The sequence below is a fragment of the Anser anser genome, assembly GCF_964211835.1.
Source record: "Anser anser genome assembly, chromosome: 2".
NCBI lineage: Eukaryota > Metazoa > Chordata > Aves > Anseriformes > Anatidae > Anser > Anser anser.
In genome coordinates, this window is record NC_139721.1 from 74,503,270 (window position 1) to 74,526,300 (window position 23,031).

The 23,031-nt window shown below is 37.7% G+C and overlaps 1 protein-coding gene across 4 annotated transcripts in view; it reads left to right on the forward strand.

Moving 5' to 3' along the window:
* TENT4A (terminal nucleotidyltransferase 4A) overlaps window positions 1-23,031 on the forward strand; it is a 61,443-nt gene that overhangs the window by 34,502 nt on the left and 3,910 nt on the right. For 2 of the 4 annotated variants that reach the window (XM_083822793.1, XM_083822792.1), the window contains exons 9-11: window positions 2,815-2,915; window positions 3,174-3,346; window positions 14,836-14,994. In XM_083822793.1, the coding sequence (XP_083678919.1) occupies window positions 2,815-2,915; window positions 3,174-3,346; window positions 14,836-14,994 (433 nt within the window). The remainder of the gene's footprint in view (window positions 1-2,814; window positions 2,916-3,173; window positions 3,347-14,835; window positions 14,995-23,031) is intronic. The other 2 variants (XM_083822795.1, XM_083822794.1) reach the window with 1 other exon arrangement.

Genomic DNA, 23,031 nt, shown 5'->3' on the forward strand with positions numbered 1-23,031 from the left:
AATCTGAGCCTTTAAAGAGTGATCTTAAGATCGATTTGCATCATGGTTAGTGACAGCTAGAAAGTGTCCTCGTGAACTCAAGGCTTACAGTTGAATTAGCATTGGTGTGACGAAGCTGTGTGGTGTGGAAAAGTGGAGATTCTAGGCTCTTCTAAAATAAACTGGGTATGCAAATAGCTTGTTATTGTTTTTACTATTTGATGATAATCAAGGAAAAAGTCTAAGGGGGCATCTTTCACGGGAGAGCTGTCTAACCAGTTAACTTGGTGTTTTTCCCTCTTTTCTAAACAAACATCTTTGTATAGCTGTGGCAATGTCTCACTCTGGTGTCGGGCAAAAAAACGTGTGGAATTTACTCATACTAGAGGCTGGGTAGGTCAATAGCTACTCTTTGTTCCTAAGCATTTGCAGTGTTGAAATCAGATAAAAGCACAATTTTTAAACACTTATTTAAAAAAAAAAAAAAGTCCCTTGACCCTATGGATGTGCTTGAGTCCCATATGTAATGAAACGGAAAAGTATCTGTTCTGATCATACCTGCTTTTTTTTGCTGCTGTATTAAGTATATGGCAGTGTAGACTTAATCAGCTTTTAGTTTCTGATGTGTCGTAACACTTTTAATTTTAGTGTGTGAATAATGTAGTATGGATCTGCCTTCAAATTCTTGATAAGTAAGTCAATTTACAATTTTTCTGCCTAGCTTCCAAAAGATGAGAGTTTGGGGCTTCAAGCTCTGTCCTCTGCAAAAGGAGCTAGTGAGAGAAGAAATTCCCAGGCTCTGTATGCTCAACTCTGCCACAGTTCTTGGCGTAGCCCTAGTTTTTCACCCTTTACACTTGTGATACCAGGCATTTTTGGTATAGCAGTCTTCCACAGATTAAAAAAAAAAAGCCATCTTACATATCAGGAAGAAAATGAATAACATGAAGGCATGACTACTAAACTACTACGGGGAATGTACTCCAAGAAGCTTCAAGCTTGACAAACTCCTTTTCCATAAGTGTGTTATTAGGTCCATTATCATTTTTCTGTTTTGAAGACCACTGATGGTAATAGCTGTGAAACTTATGGGCCATCCTGGAATAAAAGCTCAAAAAAAGCTCAAGTCTGCTTGAAGGCATGCTCAGATGAAACAGCCGCGAGATTTCCTCCTTTGTCCCAGTGCTGAAGAGCCACCCAGCATTTGTATGTTCGAGTTCTATCCTAGCATTGCTGTCTGGGGAACTGCAGCTTCAGGGCCACAGCTGATTCTCTGTAGTATTGGTTGTCCTTGTCTGCAGTTCTTCAAAATTACTCCTCTGGTTTAACATACTTTTTGAGACTGAGAAACCAGAATTGCTTTAAGTATTTAAAATGCTATTATGTTGCGGGATTGTACATTGACAAAATACTACTGTTTTGTTCTGTTCCTTTTTTAATGTGCTCTACTTAGCTATTGAGCTGTAGTTTCCAAATAATTCCCAATGGTGACAATCGTGTCAAAGCATTTAATTCTGCATGTAAAATTCAAGATGGTTTTCCAGCATGCATCATTTCATTTATCTGCATTACACAGGAGAACGGTAGATGGTACTCATTCTGTCCATGAGGATTGCCTTCACCTATTGGACTTGTAACTTAGATAATGTCATTTGGTCCAATGTTTGCTTAAAGTGCAGGGCTGCCTGTTTTGGTACTGATGTCTGTAAAGTTGGAAGTCTAAATGTGGAACAGATAGTATTTGGTCTTGCAATGAATTTGTAATCCCTAATCCAGGAGAACTATTGTTCCTTTTTAAAGAGTTACTCTAAAATGACCTAGTAAGGGTAGTGTAAATTCATTTAGACTATGTATGCCCCCCCATTACACACCTCAAACGAAAATTCCAATAAAGGTACAGTGTACCTTTATGATGTGAAATGAAGAATAAGCTTTATTACAACTGTTGAAGATTTTTAGAATTAAAATAACTTCAAGTTGCCAACTTTTCACAGCTTACTTTTGTACACTAGTCAGTCCTTCATGGATCTTGATCATGGAGTTTATAAATTATTTCAGCTGCCAGCCACCATTGAAATGAAAGCTTGGAAGTTAAATCCTTAAACCAGGACACAACTCCTCCTCAAAATGGCATGCAGTTCACGTATCTGAAAGTTGAGAAAATATATTGTAAAATACTGCTCTGTACTTGTTGACAACTGGTCACAAGTTAAGAGGATAATAGGACCAGGTCAGCTTTTTCTCAGAACCAGGTACCTTTAAGAGTTTCCTTAAATTCTAACTTATTTGGGTTTCGGAGCCAGTGTCTTGTTTCCACTACCTCACGATCCATGGTACTTCCTTTATAATTGTGGGGATCTTTGAAGATGTTATGTAAATCTGTAAGGAAGGACTATTGAGAGTCTTTCTATTCAGTGTGATGATCATTTGAGGGGGCTGGGACATCAGTGTCTTCAGTGCATCAAAAAACTTCCAATTGAGATTCAGTGAAAAAATACTTCTTGTTCGGAGAAATGCAAGAACATGTAAATTGCTTTTATCAAATACACTATCATCTTCATGTATATTCTTGATAATTAAGATGCATTCCATTTAGAAAGAGTAAAAATCTTACCTGTTTCAGTGCTTGCATGTTAGTAGGGTGGAAGATGAGTAATATTCTAGTTTAAAAGTGTGATTCTTTAGAGGCCCAAATGGTGATCTAAGAAAACGAAACTTCAAAAAATCTTTGGTTAGGAATATCTTAAACTGATTTAATGTAATTTTATTGCTTTTTGAAATGCTTGCAAGTATGTAACCAACAGTCTTTAATACTTAATTTAAAAATTTTTTTAGCACATTAGGTAGAATCATCAAAGTGACCCAAGAAGTGATTGACTACAGGGCCTGGATTAAAAAGAAGTGGGGGAGCAAAATTAATTTATCACCTGAACTTGGTAGGTATAGCAGAAATCTTTGAAACCAACTAAATCATTTTTTTCTTGCATTTGGTGCAATTCAAAATACCCATGCCTAGAAATTAATTGCTATTTCAGGTATGAAAGAAAAAGTAAAAGGGATTTGTAACTTTCTAATCCAAGATGTTTTCTGAGGCTGTTCTTCAGTTTGTTGGCTTGTTAAATGGAAGTTTAGACTTCAGGGTTCATACGTTGTATTCTGTGCTCTTGATTGATGCTTATGTTTTCTGTTAACAGATAATAGGTTGAAAATAAGAGACCAGATAGCTCCGTGCAATGGAGAACAGCAACAGAACAGAGACTCTGAACCATCTTACAACCAACGCTTGGCTTTGTCACTAGCTAATACACAACAGTTATCCTCTGGCTCATCTGCGTCTTCTGTATCATCGCTCTCCGGCAGTGACATTGTAAGCTTTTTTTTTAATTTGTTAAACTGTTAAGCATAGTGTATCATGCCATTCAAAACCTTAACTAAAAAAACAACAGTTAATACGATACTGTCCCTAAGATGCTATAGCAAATTAATAATTTCCTCTGCTCAGAAAAATTACTGAAATGAAGTATTTTTCATTAAATGAAATGTGTCTTAATTCCATCCTAAACCTTCGGTACCCTTTGTGGTAGTACTTTAGATGTAATAAGATATAAAGCACCAGGCTAACAGTAGCTAATTAAGCAGAATAATAGAAATCTCTTCATAGATCTTCCTATCAAGAAAAATCTCATTGACAATTTCCAGTCCTTTCTTCCCACGCTCCAGATGGAACATATGACCACCGTGTCTTGCTGCGAAGGTGAATAATATTCCATAGTGTTTTCAGCCAAGCGTTCAGTTCATCCTTTAGTGGTAGGAGGCCCTAATACGTAAAGTTTTGATACCAGCTTCCTTGTTGGAAAGTGCAGTTTAAGTGACTGCTAGGCTTAGTATAATTTTCTGAAAGAGGAGACAGACAGTAGTCTAGGTTTGTTCCTAGAGTCTTAAGACTGTCAGGTGTTTTCTTTTGGTATAGATTTAAGTCAACAAAGTTGGGCTGTAGAGATTATAAAGCACAAACTTGCATTGCATGAGGCGCTCATAAATCAGTTGGATGACTTTGTGTTAGGTACAGGTGTTGGTTGGAAGAAGATGTGATAGACAGTTAAGTACAACAGTGAGTAACTGTGGATGATGCCAAGAGAGGTCCAAGTACTTTCTTCTTGACTGACTTCAAAAACTGGTCAAACATTGAATTACAAGTTGGGAATTGTATTCAGTGAAAAAACTTTTGAGGGACAAATGCATTCACTGTATGTTCTGGTTACTTTCTGTAATTCCTTAATGCTCCTGAACTTTCTGTGTTGAATTGTCTTTTCCACCTCCAGTAAATATGGTAAATGCATAAGTTACAAAATCTGACAAATGAGGGGAAAAAAGCAGAATGATGCTTGGCAGTGATAATGTTAGCTGTGCTCCTGGTTTGAGTATGTCAGTGAAGATGATGTTGCTGTAAGATAAGTTTTATGAGAAAATGCAAATATTTGCTTAATATTTTGCACTCTAAACCTAACTAGGGGGGAGTGAACAGTTAGGACTTTCCCCTTAGGTATCCCAAAAGTAAATGTAAGTGCAACTCTTTAGAAAAATAGCCTTATGCTTGTGTGCTTGTGACAGTTCCTATTTTAAGCCTTGGTCATTTACTAGTATTAAGACTTTAGACTACCAGCATATTATCTTAGTTTGCAGTGGAATGGCAGGTTTCTGACAAGTCACCGAGTCCATCCTACTTGGTTATGTAAGGATGAACAAGCTCTGGTTGAGCAGTTCTGAACTGTACCTAATTCAGTAAGAGAAACCTGTTCTGCTGGAGTTGAGGAGGCGCTGTTGAGTGATCTAGTATAGTTCTATGCACAACTTCTAGCAAAGAAACATCTAGCATGTGTGGAAATAATATTTGTGCTAAGACTTCTGGTGCACGCTGCGAATAGGTATGATGCAGTGAATTTTGGTACTAGTTTCAGAATGAGGGAATATTGTGCATCACTGATAAAGGTACGTGTGGTGTTAGATCTGATCTTGTGGAGAATTGTTCTTCAGGGATGTTTCCGTATTCATTTAAAGTTAAATACTTTTTTAAAAGTTTGATACTGAAGACTTGAGAAGATACAGATTATAAACCAAGTGCAGGGGATGAGGAGATACTAGGCTGACAATTTGACCTCTTCCCCAAAAGTAAGATTTTATTTCAATAGCAAGATAACCATCCCTATGTTGCTGTTATTCCCTTAAGTACAGTCTGCCTCAAGACATGGTTTCTGGAGATGTATTTTGCATGACTGCAGGCTAACTTTTAACGTGTATCAACTATAAGAGACTAGACGTCAAATTAGAGTGTATTTGCTTTGTTCTGTACTGTGAAAGTTGACTGGTCATAGCGATCAGCTGCACCTTGATCTTGCTGGGACCTGTCTGGCAATATAATAGAAGTCAACTCCTTTTATATGTCAAGGAAGAGGAAGTAGACTTGGCTACTTGTGGCGTTACTGAGTAAGATTGCCTCTCTGAACTTCATCTTCTAATGAAAGTCAAATACTACAGCCATCCACTCTAGCACAGAGGCAGCTGCGTTCGGCAGCTATCACATTCCTCTATATGCTGACCGTAAGTCTAGAGGCCTTGCATATACCCATCAATATGTCCTGGAAGAGGTATTGGTAGTATATGTCAAGTATTAAAGCATTACCAAATCAATGCGGTATTGCTAGTAGAGACCCTATAATTTTTTATTAAAAATTGTAGCTCATGTTATCTACAGCTATTGGTTGTATTACCGTGTGCTGTATGGTTTTTAAGGATTTGCTTCACTGAAGTTTTGGCAGCATTACAGACTTTCCCTTACTCCATAAATACGGTTCAGCAGCTGAATAGTCAGAGCTTCTGGTGCCTTGTGGGCACTTGAGATAACATGGGTTATAGATTTGTTCCAGCAGCAGAACAATATTAGGCTAATAAAAATGAGCATTTTTTTTTCTAGAGGCTGGATTGGTGTAGATCAGAGATAACATTTAGAAATTAGCCTCAAATTTTGTACATACTCATCAAGTGTAGGGATATAAAAGCTTAAAGCTACTACCCAGGCTTCTTTCTGTTCCTTCTGCTGCTTTCCTTCCTTCAGGAACCATACTGATAATAACCTCTCTCAGATGAGAGCTTGTGTACTGCTGAGGAGTGTGAGAACTGCCGCCTTCAAGGACAGCTTTCTCTCTTTGTATATTGTAGATGTATATGCATTTCCTCTCTCAAATTCACTGTCTCAAGTTCAGAAGGATGATTCCTTTTATCTCTGCAGGTCCAGGACTAGCTTGCCAGTCTACAGGGCCCAAAACTAAGAACAGGACCTAATGAGACTAAACCATATTTTTTTCAAAAATAATCTTTTAAGGATTTTCTAAGGAAGCAAAAGCTACTTACAAAATGCCTTAGGCTAGCAATGTCTGGCTGATGAAATTCTAGTTGCTTTGTCTTTCATAAAAGTCCTAGCAAAAAGTGAAATCCGTCATTTAAAGAAAAAGCTTTCATAAGGTGCAGTGAATTTCAGATTGAAGCCTGCTTAGTAGTGAAATATGACTTCTGATATCCCTCTTGCTATCAGAGAGAGCTGTTCAGTTTATGGATTTGTCATACTACTCATGTCAATACAAGCCTCTAACTCTCACTGACACTCCTAATATACTTCACTGTAAAATAGTACTGAAGTTCCCATTCTATTATCTCAGCTCTGTGTACAGTGTAAATGTTATCAACGAACTAAGCAGGAGCAAAATGAGGAACACTGGAAATGAACCTATGAACATAAAGAATCTGGTTATCAGAACATATTTGGCTGCACGTTTTTTTTCTGGCTTCTCTCAATTATCAAACTGATCTGTGCAGTATGTCTTTTTCTGAATGAAGGATTCTGCTGTGCAGGTATTTAAAATAGCATATGCTGCCCTGGTAAAAAGGCAGCACGTATTCCGCTCTTACTCTTGCCCACAGGTAAGTTTCAAAATACTACACATTCCCAACAAATGTTGAAGTGAATAATTCTGCTGGTTGTACATAGATCTTCCTTTGAAGATGCTTTATAAATATCTTTGCCATTAAAGACAGCGCAAAGTCTGAGCTTCTTCTCTATGGGAGCACAAGTCAATCTGCTCCACAATATAAAATAAGCATCTGGCATCAGGAAGTCTCATTTTAACTTTCTTACTGAGTTAGTGACTGCTATGGGAACCTGAAACTTGATGAAGTGAGCTATGTTTGTGTTTGCCTCTCTGCCAGCTCTGGCTAGTTGCAGATATTGGTCTGGGAACTTGAGCAGTAACCAAATTCTTCTTGAAAATGAAGTTTACTTTTTCCTGGGTGTTCTTTTGTTCTGGACATGCACTCTGCAACTGCTGACCTGGATTTCCAGTTGCATTGTGGAGAGTCTCCTTTTATTAGCTCAGGGAAATCCTAGAGTTGTGCTGGAGAATGTCAGCCTGATCAACACTTTCTGCCAAGTGAAAATAGTGAGAGGTATGTTTCTCCAGCCTCATTTCAGGCTGATATGACCTGGTGTTAAATATGCTCTGCAGTTTTGATGCTGTTGTGCCAAATAAAGCTTAGCATTTAGTGCAACAGTGGTAACTGCACATCAGTAACTGATGTAACTGATCATAGGAAAGTTTTAAAGCTGTTCTTGATATCTAATGGATACATAACCTTAGATCCAGTCCAGCACAATCTCAGAGTTTGGTTAGAAGTTTGGATCTCAGAAATCTCACACACCTTATCACAAAGTGTTTCTGGTGGTATCTTTTGGGCTTCTATGACAAGATTCTTTCATGAAGAATTTGGAATTCTCAAGACCATACAGTCATGCCAAGATAGTGGAAGTTCCAGTGAACAAGGTACCTGTGTAGTCTATTTAACTTTCTGAGCTTTTACATATGTTTTTTCATACTGTTCCTGACATGTTAGCTGTAACAGTTGCTGTTCAGGCTTTATAATAACATTTTGTCAGACTGTCACTGCTTGATCTGCCCACCGTTCTGCCCCTGTCAGTGGATATGCCAACCAGTTCCTTAACTGTTCTGTGGAGCGTGTCTTTTCACTGTCTTCAAGTATTAAGTATTCAGTACTGTGATCAGATACGGTTCTGAGAATAGTCTGTAAATAGACTGATAAGACTGATACTCCTTATTGCTATCATTCTGCTCAATGCATACAAGATGCACGCTGACTTTGGAACAGTCACTTGCTGTGCAGTGTTTGTGGCTTTTGGTACTTGGGCTCAATGTGTTTAATGAAGTGTCACCATTTCCCCTCTCTTCTGTTAGTTAAGGGCTGTGAATTTCAGCTTATTGACAGGAGCTGTTGTATTTCACTCTTCAGACAGAGGTGGGAAAAAAAATGACATTGTCCTGATAAATGTTGCTTTTTTAAAGGGATTAATTTTGCAGGTGTAAGGTATGTGCTTATCTGCAGGAGAGGGATAGACACTGATGACACTTCAAAACAGCTACTGTAACAGCTCTTCTTGGAGTCTTGGAAAATCCTTTTAATGACTAGGATTAAATTTGTAGAGTTCCAATTAAAAATGTGTGGGCAGGAAGGGGTGGCCTAAAAAAAACTCCCAGTCTAAGAGCAGGAGCTGCACAAATGTATTTATTCTACCTTTCTTCTTCTGTGAATATTCTCATGCCCTAACTGAAACAACCATTCAAATGTGTATGGGTAGTTGACCATCTTGTGGCAGAATGCATATCTTACCTTACTGTCCTTTCTCCTTCCTGAACAAATAAAGGGACGCAAGATCTCTTAAGAAGTAAGCAACTCAATCTTTAGTCTTTCAAGAAAGATTTAAGTTTCCAAATAAAGCAGTCAGCAACCTTGAACAGTGTCTGCCCCCTTTCCTTCCTAAATTCCTTAAAACTATTTTCCCTGTTCTTGCTGTGCAGGCTTCTGGTAGCTTCTAGATCAGAGAGGAACAAATTTTTCCAGTGCTGCTCTTGCCTGTTTATTTTCCCTTTTCACCATATTGTCCCATACCTTGTTTTGGTTTTCTTAATCCATATTCTTATTTTCTTAATCCATATTCTTATGTGCTGTTTTATACTGTCTGGTGCTCTCCTTCAGTTCTTCTGTCTCAGTTGCTTGAACAGTCTTTACTTCAAGTGGATATACATAGTAAGACTAAACTTGTGCAACGCTGCAGGAGACAGTTTTGAACACAACTATAAAGTGATTTAATTTACTGTAAGCAACACAGGGCGTAGAGGGAATGTGTGAATCAGCAAGTAACATTGGATTTTACTGCTGTGATGTCAGCGAGGTAAGGAAAGGGAAGCACACAACTTCACTAATAAAAACAAACAAAAACCCTCAGACTACTTTTTGATGCCATGGGCTAATTGTATTCTTGCCATATTTTAATATTAGCTCACCTGAAAAAGGTGCCAAAGCCATTTAGGATGGAAGAAAACCTAAATTGAATATTTATATTTTAATACACTATGTTCAACTTGCATTAATAAGTCTTATAACTTTATGCCTAGCTTGAAAAACATTTACATACAAAATGTGAAATATTACTGTACTCCTAACAGTACAGACCAACTGAAAGCCTGTGAAATGGAAGTATTAGGGGTAATAAAGGAAGCTTTAAATAACATGTTTTTGGGATGTTGTGTTTAAGATGGTTGGTTTGAAATACAGCAAATATTAATAAAAACAAGCAGTAAGTTGACAGACCTGGCAGAAGATAATTTGGTGAGGTTAAAGGGGCACTGTGCTTGTATTTAATCTTCAAGATGCTAATTAGCTTAACTTCTTAGTTGTTTGTCTGTAAAACAAACACTAATGGTTTTGGAGGATGCATATTTTTCAGTTTGCTTGTGTTGTGTATTTATTCTTTCACTTTTTTTCCCCTCCTGTTAGCATGACCAAAGTATTTTGCTTTTGTAATGCAGTATAACTGAATGAAGGCAGAAAAATCAACCAATTGCATCTTACTGGAGGCTGTTTTGTACTGTTCATAGGCTGGCAAATGGAAATGGTGCAACTTCATTGATGCAAATTCACTATCCTGTGACCTGCTGTAGACATAGAAATTTTGTTCATCTCCATTCTACTTTATTATACCAGTTTACTAAAGTTATGGCTCCACCTACCAAAAAGGGAAATGGCACAAGCTGGCATGAAAGAAATGGGATGGGGGTGTAAAATCCATGAAATCACCTTGGTGGAAGTATGTTGGTTTGTCAAGCAGAGTTAAGTATGCTGGGCTAAAACCATTCAAACAAAGAGTGTGCATTGAGGTTTTGCTTCTGTTGCCTGAACTTACGTGAAATGTCTGAAGTTTTCTGGTGTTAGTTTCTGCTCTAAGGAGTGTAGTGTTTCATTGCTGAGCCAATCCGCTAGTTAGATCTTCTTGCTAGGGCTGATTCAATTCAGTAGCTGCTCCTGTTTTCTTTCACTGGTGTTCGCCTAACCTTCTGGTGAGATTATTCAGAAGGTAAAGCTAGAAAAAAGGAGATTGCGCTTTCTGTGGCTCACCTGTGAATTGGCTCATAATATCAGATACTAATGCAGATACAATGGAGAAAGCAACAACAAAAGAAGAGGTGAAAGAAGTAAGAATGACAGCAGTTATGTATTAAATCACTTCAACTGTACTGTTAAAACTGCACATTGAGAGGAGCATGTGGAAAAATCTGTTCAGTGTAAAGTGTAAACTGTAGGCACCAATTCTCTCATTTTCAGTTCCTTTATTTTCAAAGATAGAACAATTTTTACTGGAGTAGCAATTGTTCTCACAGCTTCCAGTTCCTGAATGTTGTGGGAAAGAAAAGAAATTTAACTAGTGGGAGAAGGTTGGAGAATGGGAGCCATAAGAACATCTTTGCCAAGATCTCTGTAGTTCATGCTCAGATGTGTAGAGGGGACAGCCCAAATTTTTCACACTAGCAAGAAACTTGCATTCTTTTGTTATGCTTTTGATTTCTGAATATTGACTTCTAGGATAGCTACAGACTTCTATCTCTGGGCAATTTAAAAACAAACAAGCAAAAAAAAAAACAAAACACACACAAATCTTGTTTGACCACTGTAACTTTAAAAGACATCTTGGAAATCTGAAATTTCTAAAATAGTAGCTCTTGGGAAGTTAGAATTGACTGACTGTATCATGAAACAAAGCAGAAGGCTTTTCCATGATTCTAAACACATGAAAATGATACTTGTGAGTATAATTGAATGCATGTGAAATTAGAGGAAAGCAAACTATTATGCTGATGGATGGGTGTACCTATAAACTTTACCTTGTATCTTAAGCCTTGAGCTATAAATGAAATTTAAATAAGCTCTTATGGCAAGACCTAGTTAGTAAGGGACTCTTAAAAGTAAATATTCTCTTGCTAATGAAATCCTGGGACATTAAAAGGGGAGGTGCATTCTGTACAACAACAAAATTGTTCTCTCCTATTGTCAGGAAGTTTGCTTTTTTGCTTTATAAGATTGCTTCAGTTCTTCATCTTTGATATGATTCTGTTTCAGTTTCTGTCTAGACAGAAAGCTGGGGATCATGTTACTCAAGCAAGTTGTGGTTAAATGTGAGTTCATCAGTAACATTTGCAATTCCAGGACTCTTCTATACTGTACCTTCTTACCAAAAGTGAGGTAAATTGAAGAGTCCTCATTAATCAAGATTATGAATAGTAGAAATCTTCCTTCTGGATACTGCGTTCTTAAGAAGTTGAAATTGATTTGAAGAGTTGTTTTTTAAATGAAAACTTTCCAGTAAATTTCTAGAGACTTCCCTGGCAGTCTGTGTTTCCAAAAGCATCTTTTTAGGTATTTTCCTTACAGGGTGAGGGGATCTGATTGGTCTTCATAGTAGTATTCAGGAGATCAGCAACGTATCTGGGCTCTTAGTACACCCTTAGTACAGCCATTGTAGCTTCATCCCTATCTAACTTGCTAAAAGCAATATAGAGGGATCTTATCCCTTTATTTTACGTGCATATTTTTAGTGTCATCTCTGTAGCCATTATGCTGGTTAGGGTCAGAGCTTTGTCTTCCCAAAGTGAATATGAAGCGTTGAGTGTTTACTTCTAGGTTTCTGTGCTTGCGTAATGCTTCAGGATTGTGCATTACACTGAAGAGTTCTGTCCAGAAGACCAAGTAAGACTTGATCCCTTAGTGTAGGTGATGAATGTGAAAATGAGTTTTGATCATGAAGGTTAGTCCTTGAGGAAGAAAGGTAACGCTCTGCTTTAGAAAAGGATTTTGATGCTGGTAAGTTGGCCTGTCAGATTCCTATAGTAATTCTATTAGCTATCTAAAATGACCTAAAAATGGGAATATAGTCTAGGTGAATGGGATATGTCTCAGTAAATAACACTGAGGCAGAAGAATGTACCTGTTACAAAATTATAAGAAAGCAACACAAGCTGCCTTGTACCAAAGGTTATGTAGTCCCAGTTAAACCATGTGACTCTTCTTTCATCTGTTGCTGCTTCCGTGCTGGAGAATTTCAGAAAACTGCCCATATGGGACACTGCCCATTTAAGATTTCTTTGTGATTCTTCCAAGGGCCTAATGGCACCTAAGCAAAAGATAGCGGAGGCTCTTTGGAGAGAGTGAAACTGCTGCTGGGTCAGTTTTGCAAAGGTTGCGTCATAGAAGCTGATGCATTGACTTGGGTAGACAGTAAGATCCCTTCCCCCCCTTATTTGTTCACTAATGGCTACTATGTGTATTCTCACAAGTTGATCAAATATGACTATGCCTCTTTTCCCTCATTTTGTAAAATTTTTAATAGCTTCCTGACAAGTAGGGTATAAAAAAATAATCAGCTTAGAAATCATAAGTTTTTGCCCCTGTACCTAATTCTGAAAACACTATTAACTAATTACGTGATAAACTTCTTTGTAGAGACCTTAGTCTGGTTAATCTTTTTGTAGGATGAGGGCAAAAAATTGCTAGCTCTTCCAGGCACTTTGCTTTGCATGTGCAACTAAGCTAAATTTTTTGAATACTGCTACAGCATGTAGTTGTCCACTCTGAACATATTAAATGGTAAACATCTCTTCTCATAAATAAGAAATTTCTGCCCAGATTCTTATTACCTGTATGGTCTGTCTTTTCAGTGCATTCATGATGCAAATATCAAAGCACTTCACAAAGTCATGCAGTGACTTTTACCACCAGTTGAGCTTGGGAGAGCAGATCCTTTCTCTGCCTTCCTTTCTATAACTTAGTTTTTAGAGAGCACAACTTTATATGGACCAATGAAGAAGTGATTGTTCTAATAGCTGATACTACTACCAAGGGCTGTTTCTACTGTGGGAATTCAGTTAGGATGTAAGTTTTGCTCTCTAGTAATTTGTTGTTTCAGCTGCTTAGTATTCACAACTATCAGCGTGTCTTAAATGATCTTGTGTTTTCCCCAAGAGAGCATTAAAATATTTTCTTGTTCGTGTTCTTTAAAATAGTTTCCTAGACAGCCTGTTCTTTTAACTGAAGAATCTCATTTGCAAAGCCATAGGAGGGCAAGTATTAGTAATGGACATCTATTTAATGTTTGCTTGGTTTTAAGCAAAGAGTTCTTGCTTCCAAGCAATCAATTGTTGGAGGAACAGAGGTAGAATATTTCAGTAATCACTTAACATCAGATTGATGATCAGTTCATCATCCTTGATGATCTGAGTCAATAATGTCTTTTAATTTGCTAACTCCTAAACTGCTAATGAGTCAAGTGTCTCTTGCTAAGAGATGAGTCTTTCCATTATTTTCAAGCTCAGAATACTTTGGAGTTAAGGAGGGAAGAAAGTAAAAAACAGCAGAAAACAGCAGTAAAAGGTAGGGAAATGTACCTTTTTATTACAATTGTGTTAAGGTTTAAAAACACTTAAAAGGTCTGTGTTCAGAGTTGTATTAAAAGGCTGTAGTCTTCAAGTTTCGTAATTTAAGACATAATTGGTCACTTAAGAATTGAGGTAGTCAGTTTGGTGTTTACAGGAACTACTGAAATATGAAAACTCCGAGACTTGTGCTTAGCTCCTTGGTTATGGGTGTTGAGTACTCCAGACACGTAGTGTTAACATCAGTATGACTCTGCTTATGAAGCATGTGTAATTGCTGTTGGTCAGGCTGGAAGGAAGAATAAGAAACCTAGTAATAAGTTTCCATTACAATATTTCTTTCCATAATCCTACATCAGTATTGTGTATTGTCGTCGTGTGTCCCGTCTCCCCCCCCCCCCCCCCCCAAATTATGCAGACTTCCAAAGAAAAGTGATGAGAACAGAAGTCCTAACTAGCGGTTGAGTGGGTAACTGGTGCTTACATATTAGTCTTGACTAGCAGACCATAATCTCCTTGTTTCTTGGTAGGTGGAGCCTTAACTTTGCTGTTGCTGGGTAGAATGGGAGAGTATAACAATTACAGTGAGTAACTTTGCTGTATGGATAAGTACAATCCAGAACACTCTTTAGAGTACTCATTCTGTCATGACAGCTGAAATTGTAGTCATTGTACCACTAACAGTGTCACCGTTCTTGTTACATTTTTCTCCAGCCTTAGTTCCCGCCTTTTAATTCTAATTTGGTTGAAGAGATTTTATTTGGCTTCAGTTTGAGCTGGCTGGAACTGATCTACGATTGCCATAGGCCTGTTGACATTGTCTCCTTGATGCAGGCTTAATTAAACTTTTGCTAGATGTGTAAAACAAACATAGTGCTGGCTTGTATTTTATTTTTTACCACTGAAAAAAATCTTAAACTTTACAGTATTCACATGAGTTGATATTTGGCTGCATTTTCACATGCATAGTCTGTATATGCTGTACTTTCTGTAAAGTTGCTTTTCTTTTCCCCTTTTTCTCTGCCAAAAGGATTCTGATACACCACCTTGCACAGCTCCTAATGTTTACCAGTTCAGTCTGCAAGCACCGACTCAACTTATGGCCAGTTTACCACCCGTATTGCCTATGCCAAGTGGTAAACCCCAATCCGCGCCTTCGAGAACCTTGATAATGGCCGCCAGTAATCAGGTATGAGCCAACAAAATGGAGCAACTTTTTCTTGAGGAAGTGATCCAGTCAGAAGTGTAGATCATTTGTGCTGTGCTGACAGTCTAAAAACCTCTGAAGATATTCTTCATATAGCATGTGCTAAATCTCTTGTAACCATAAAACTTACCTGCCATGTCAGAAGTGCGGGGAGAAGGCTGGGTGGGAAATGTTTGTATTTGAGATTTTTGGAGCCCTTCCACAGCTCACTGACACCTAGGAATGTTGTTTGGAGTGTGTTAGACATCTCTCTTTAAGCTGTATTTGAGACTCATGGTGCCTAAACTAGTGGGATATTTGCAGATTTCTAGGCTGTTTAACCTCCTGTTCTTAAAACAGAAGCTTCTCATAGGTGGTACATCTGTAAGCTAGTGTTTGAATCTGAAGAAATATTTCTGACTTGTTTAGGTGTGGTTAGTGGCCTTGATTTTGAATGGCTAGAACAGATCTGACTATACCTGTAACTTTTTGTAGTATGTTTTAAGGGGAGAACAAAAAAAATGTAGGCATGTGTCCAAGAATTCTACCCAAATATTAAATGTGCTTAAATGTGCAGGGATACTGTGTGCTATCTAACTGGTATTTTAGCTAACGCATCCATTATAGTGCAAGGATAAGAAAAGTCCTCAATTTTTCCTGACAGCCGTGGTGCTTCTGTCTATGGGAAAATACTCTCTCATTTTTGATTATTAAAACTACTAGTCAAAAGAGGTGCCTCATGAACTTTTAGTGCAAGCTGTGGGTAGTACGTTGCCTGTGATAAGGAAACGAGTTACTTTTTGACATTAGTTTTGATCATGCAAAAACCTGATCTCTCAATCCTCCTGCTGCAGTTTGTGAGACTGTAGGACCAGGATATTTTTAATTTAATAACCTTGTTTTTTTGATCTGATTCACAACTGCCTTGACATTTTGGTCATAGTCATAGAATGGTTTGAATTGGAAGGGACCTTAAAGATCATCTAGTTCTAAACCATCTGCCGTGGACAGGGACACCTTCCACTAGATAAGGTTGCCCAAAGCCCCATCCAGCCTGGCGTTGAACACTTTCAGGGACGGGACATGACACAAGATATATCTGTTTCAGTTTTGAGATTTCTCAGATATTTGAGAAATAACAGAATAGTTGAGGCTGAAAGGGGCATTGAAGTCATCTAGACCAATCCACCAGATCAAAAGAGCAGGTTGCTTAGGGTGTTGTCCAGTCAGGTTTTGAATATCTCCAAGGATGAGGACTCCTCAGGGAACTCCTCAGTTTCCCTCCAGGCAACCTGTTCCAGTGTTCGATCATGCTTGCATTTAACAAGTTTAACCTTAAATTTATGTGGTACGTCCTGTATTTCTGCTTAAGCCCACTGCTCCTTGTTCTTTTACTGGGCACTCTTACTGAGAACAGTGTTGTTTCATCTACTTTACAGCCCCTCATTAGCTGTTTAGACTCACCCGTAAGATCCCTCCTGCCCTGAGCTCTTCCTGAGGCTAAATAATCCAGCTCTGTTGTCCTTTCCATGTATGACAAATGTTTCAGTGTCTTATCTTCATGGACTTCGATTGAACTCACTTCAGTATGTCCACATCTATCTTGTACTGGGGAGCCCAGACCTGTTCAGAGCACTCCAGGTATGGCCTCATCAGTGCTGAGTAGAAGGGAAGGATCACCTCCCTCCACCTGGCAGTCATACTCCTAACATACATTCATCATACTCATCATACATTCATCATATTCATCATACTCCATTCAGTCATACTCCTATGTACATTCCTAATGCAGCCTGGGGTGCTGTTGACCTTTCTTGATGCAAGGATATGTTGCTGGCTCATGTTCAACTTGTCTTCTGGGAATCCCTGGTCTTTTCATGTCAAGCTGCTTTCCAGCTGGTGTACTGGTGCATGAAATTATTCCTTCACAGGGACAGAGTTTAATATTTCACTTACAGTTCATAAGACTCCTGTCAACCCATTTCTCTAGCCTGATAAGTTCCCTTCTTATGACAGCACTCTTATGTATCGGCCACTCCTTCCAATTGCTGGTGGTTACTGTCACATTATTCAGGTCACTAATGAAGTTGTTAATTAGTATTGGCCCTGGTATCAACAGCTGGGATGTACCACTAGTTGCTGACCTCTAACTGGACTCTGTGGTGCTGATCAAAATACTTCGAGTCTGGGATGTAAGGGTATACTTTTCATTCAGCTTGTGAGTTTGATTTTTATTTCTAGAGATGGCAACTGCTACTTAATATAGATTTAAAACAACAACAACAAAAAAAGTGCTTAAAAAGTTGGAACTTTAGATGAATAACTAAGAAATTTTATCTGAACAGCTTTTTCAATGTTCAGTAATAGCAGCATCAAGTTATGGCATGTTATATAGTTCAGTACCCAAATTCTTTGTAGTTGCTACACAAGCATTTATTTTAGGCACTTCACAGAAATCTTTTTCACCCTTTTCTTTCATTTAGGTCAGGTTAGTGTCATACTGCAGTGCATACTGCTTGTGTTCCACTAGTTCCTTGCAGGCAGGTTAATATAGAAGGGGCACAGTCTTTGAAAACTGTTCATCACATGCTCTCCCCAGCTATTCCCTCAGCAATCCTCAGTCATCTACCAAGCTGCCATTTGTATCTTCAGGCATGCCTTTTGTTTTAATCTTCTGAATGATAAATCTGACTTTTCTCCCTTTACCTGTCCTTTCCTATGGCTGAGTCTTACCTAGGCAGGAACAGCTTACTTGAACAGGACTTTTTTTCTATCGTTGAGAAGTCAATAGAACCTTGTTTTGCTATTTTAGTGTCTGCAATGGAGTATTCATGAGTGTACGATCTGAAACTTCTGAAGTTCATTTAAAGTCTTCTCCTGTTTTATGCTAAACTTCACATAAAATACAAGCTTAGTCTAGTTTGTTCTTTTCCTTAACAACTTTCTCTGAAGAGGTATCTTGGAGCTTAAATTCATCAAAATTACATCAAAACACAATCCAGTTTTTAGGCATGCAGTTGTTGGTACAAAACAAGTTGGCATTGAGTTGACTTGGTTGTGAAGAGGCAATGTGTTGAATGAATTTTGGACCATAGTTGCAACCGGGAGTCTTGGAAAACAACTGTTTTACAGCAATTTCTTTGGTTTTCTGTTACTTGGCTGTCCTTTACTAGCATGTACAATGCGTACATGTTTAAAACTGGGAAATTTTCTGTGACTTTTGCTTGACAAGGATGTGCCCTTTGGATTCATGCTAAATCAGAATTTTCTTGCTATCTACAGTGATGGGATGATTTTTTCGGCATTGAATTTAGTGAAAGTTTGTATTATGTAGTAGAAATGTTCTTTAAAGATAAAGTTTCTGACCAGCCCAGTCAAAAGTGGGAACTGAAATCATTCTACACAGAATATTATAAATGTATGCTTTTCATCTGCAACTTTCTGAAGCATGATGGAACTGGATTAGGTTGATAGCTTTCCTCTTGCAGTTGATGTTACTGGAGAGGTAGTAACATCCTATATACTAGTATATCACTTTTAATAGGCTCATCTTAACTAGCTGAAGATAAGGTATTGGTGTGCATGTCCAGGTCAATGGAGGGGAGAAAAATTGGTGACTTCACATTAGGAGAAATGTCATTTTGGGATGACAAGCTCTGTTCAATTTGTTCTTCTTGGATTGCTGGTCAATTGAAAAGTCACTAATGAAGACAGAAGAAACGTAGTTGTTCAGAACTTTTTAACTTTTCAAGTTTGATTTTTTCCCCGAAGAGTGGTCTTTTGATTCAAAAGTATCTTAGAAAAAATAAATCTAAAAATAGTGAACACCAGTCCTTCTGCTGCAATGGCTTCCAGTGTGTCTGTTCTGTCCAAGAGCACTATTTATTCTAGCATTGAGCTAGCATTCGCTAGTTCACTTGTGGAGGACAGAAAACAACTAGGAAATGAAATCTTAATGCCGGTGCTAAAATACCACAATCTAAATTACTTTTACAAGAATGTATGTTTTTCAATTTTTTATGTCTGGCCATATAAAGCAATGTAAAAGAGCACTAATAGCCTTCTAGGCACTTCACTGGCTAAAATACTTTGCTTCAGAGCTTGCTCTTACCTAGAACAATTGTTGATGGGGTTATTTTGTTTGGCAATTATGATAGTTTCAGAGGCAGTCCAACTGCAACTAGTATTCAAAATATTTTATCTTAGATTGTCATGTATTTATATGGGTAGTCCTTATGTGGTCATATCCTTCCATGTATGGAAACTGATTCAGGTAACTGGACCCTGGATGACCTACTATAAGACTGCTTATAGCAGAAGTTGGATTATATGGTCTCCAGAGGTTCTTTCCAACCTCCATGCTTACATGACCGAAAGTCTCACCACTATAGTGGTGGCTGCTTCCTGAGTGTTTGACACAGGCTAAACAGCAGTTTCTAGGAACAGGAGTTCACCATAAATTTAAACAACCAGAACAACCACCAAAAGAATCTGTAAGAAGATGTAGGATTATTACCTGTTTCTTGTTTGTCTAGCACACCTTTCTCTTCCGATGTCACTGTAATCAGATGGCTGGTCCCAAAGTCAGATTGGTTTAAATATCTGCGAATACGTTTCCTCTGCCTTTCCTATCTGCCATATTGACATGAACTCATCATTTGGAGAGTGCTTTGGGCCTTTTCGCTGAAATAGATTTTCTAGCTTAATACTGGCTTAATACTTTAGACCTTTAAAGACAAATCCCTTACTGACATTTCTCAGCTTTTAGTTGGGACAAAAATACTATCATCTCTTGTTCTGCTTAATGATAAGTGTTCAAATGAAAACACACAGGCCATCTCACAATAGTATCAAACTCAGAGTACGAATTCTGTCTTCTGGTAGTTTTATTTTGACTAATCTCCAATTTTTGAAACTTGACATGAAAAGATCAAAGAGTATTTGTATTTCGTGTCAGATTAAACTTCACTCTGTACTTTCTTACTCAGTCACTCAGGGAAATAGGCCTTCTGATCTCTCAGTTCATCATTGAACTACCCAGATTACTAGTTGCCTAACCAGTTAAAAGGGAAAGAGAACCAAAAGCTTCCCTTTGTTTTTACAGGCTACTGGCAGAGCAAATGCACAAAGTAGGATAAGGTGCTAAGGACTGATATAAACTATTCCGTTGTGGCTTTGTGTCTTTTGGTTTCCTGGTGTTAGGAGATAAGAGATGATGAAATTGGCCAGTAGGCCCAAAGGGGGTCAAAAAGGAGGGGAAGCATCTCTGATATTTGAGTGCTTTGGGCGTTATTTCCACAGATTACAATTCTTACACGAGTTGCTTAGAATTTTTTTTGCTATATTTCAGCTTAAAAAAATATAAACCATATAAACCTTAACGGATGAAGAGTGTGCTCAAGTAGCTGGTACAAGTACATTGTGTGATCTTGTTAGCCTGAAAGTAATGAGGCTAATGAACCATTGCCTAGTACTTAGTTTATCAGTAGTGTTTTAATGATTAAAATATTAGGTTGTTTCTCTGCAGAACAGTGTTTTTTATAAAGAATAAGAAGTTAAATTTTATCTGCATACAGAATGCTTTTTAGTGTGTTTCCAGATGCTATGCTCAGTGGGAAAGTGGATGTAAATCCTCAAAATAAGGGTTGTGGGTTTTGCTATATGCCTGAAATAAAGTTTGGAAACACTGTGAGAAACTGAAAAGAACTTTGAAACATTTTGAGGATGTATAGTAAAGTATTTAAGGGGATACTTAAAATGTTAAGGGTACATTAAAAAGTGTGGTATGCCACAGAAAATATGTGAAACGATTTTGAAATATGCAAGCTGAATGATCACAATTCCTATTGACTGCAGACTGGATTCAGTCATGGCCATTAATCTTGTAGCATTAACAATGTAATAGTAATAGGTTTTCTAAACTTATTTTCTAAGCTTATTTTCTAAGCTTTCTCTTATTTATAAATTGAGTGCTGTATGCATAATGTCATTTCTTCTGAAGTTAAGACTATTGATACATCATTTCCATTGCTTTCTCTCCTTTTTTCTCCTTATTTTAGAGATGACAGACAAAAAAAAAAAGGTTTAGAAACTGTTCAGACTGCAGTTTTGTTAATTATGTAGTTTGTGTTGTTTTTGAAATATCAGTGACTTACTTTTGGCTAGAAATTCTGACTGAATACTGAGTCTTTGACTGTCATCACTTTCATGTAGTAAATTTGCCAGTATTTAAGATGAAAAGTTTAGTTTCTTTAGCAAATAATTACCTGGCTTTTCAGTATCCACTGGTTTTCTGTCATTTGGAGTAAAGGCTAGGAACACTCTTTTCTTAAATTTCTGTTAAAACATCTGGAAAACTTTTTTAACCTGTTACAGGTTTTTCCCCAGCTTGTTTTAGACTCAAGTTTCTTAAGTTTTCCTCTACATCTAGCAGCTTTTATTTTCAGAAGATTGAGTTCTAGAGCATACTTGTCAAAAACAAACAAAAAAAATCTGTTGTTGAATCAGTGGTCATATGTTCTTCTATCAAGGGAAATAGATCTAAAGAAGTCAAAACATCTAAACTAAAGACATGTAAAGATTTGTCTGTCAGATGGTAGATACAGGGCTTTTGCTTTGGTTGTTGGGTCTCTTTTTCTAGCCATCATGTGATTAGACATGCCATGTCTCAGTGATTATGGGAGTCCTGATCATGTGGATATCAAGAAATGTGTGGATAAGAGTAGGCACGGTCTCTTGGAATTTCCACAAGGCATTAAACTTCCTTTACCGGAGATTCTGGAATAGTGAAAGAAGCATGTCGTCTTGTAAACATTTAACTAGTTAGATATATTTTATAACCTTAATGAGATGAACTTAAGACGTAAAAGATAAGATTAAGTCTTCGTAGTAAATAGAGTTCATCGTTTGTGTTGGGTCTCATGTTGTCTACCATCTAAAAGGCAATGGATAATGTGTGGCAAAGCTTGCAGGTGGAGTTAAGCTCCTGCAGGGCCAACCAAGAAGAGTTGCGGAAGACCTTTCAAAGGGGTCCATCAGGAGAGAGAGAGAAATGCTTTAACTCTTTGCAAAGGGTGGTATGCCCTGGGCTGACAGTTTGTTGCAAAGATGAGATCTTGACATTTTTGCAGAAAACTGCTTTGATAATTCTCAGTATGAAATCATGAAAGCATTAATTGTCAAACCAGATTTTAGGCATTATTAGGAATAAAGAATGGGAATGAAAACATCACAGGAAAACTCATGTGCATCCCCACATCATGAATGATGAGTACAATTTTGCCTCCCACATTAGAAGAAAGTTATAATACAAATGGAAGAAAAATAGGGAAGGGATGGCAAGGGTGATCAAATATGGAATAGATTCTCTACAAAATGAATGATTCAGCCTGGTGAAGAGAATGAGGAAGTACATGGTCAAGATCTTGCTAATCAGCAGCAGCATGGAAAAAAAAATAGAATGACAAGAAATGAATTACTCCAAGAGCTGAAAAATCACCAGCTAATAGGTTCAAATTAAAGACGATGCACATTATGCTTTTGCAAATCAGAAAAAACTAATGAATGATAGCTAGTAGAGACCCACTAGGTATAAAGTTATCACCTTAGTACTTAGTTGACTCAGGAACCTCTTATGTCTCTTCCTTAAGCACCTGTCTGTCAACTGATGGAGCCATTAAACATTGAGATTCTGCTCTTAAAAAGATGTTCAGAGTGTTCTATGAAAAGCTAGAGATGGCTTTCTGGCTAGCTTAGTAGCAATTATTTGGACATTTGGTTACCTCTTGAACAAACCAAGGATATAACTTCTTTTCAGGATGCAGGCAGATAGGGATTAATCATATTTGCAGTGGTGGTTGGCTGACGTGATTTGAGTGAAGCATTGTCTGCCAACACACCCCCAGTAATTTTTTTTGCTGAACACTCAAATTGAGGACTGAGTTGCTAGATAGTTCATTTCCAGTTGAAGATGATAGGCTTGCTTAGGTTCTGTATCTGCTTTACTCAGTTTTATACTGGTTTTACAATAGCAAAGTTGAA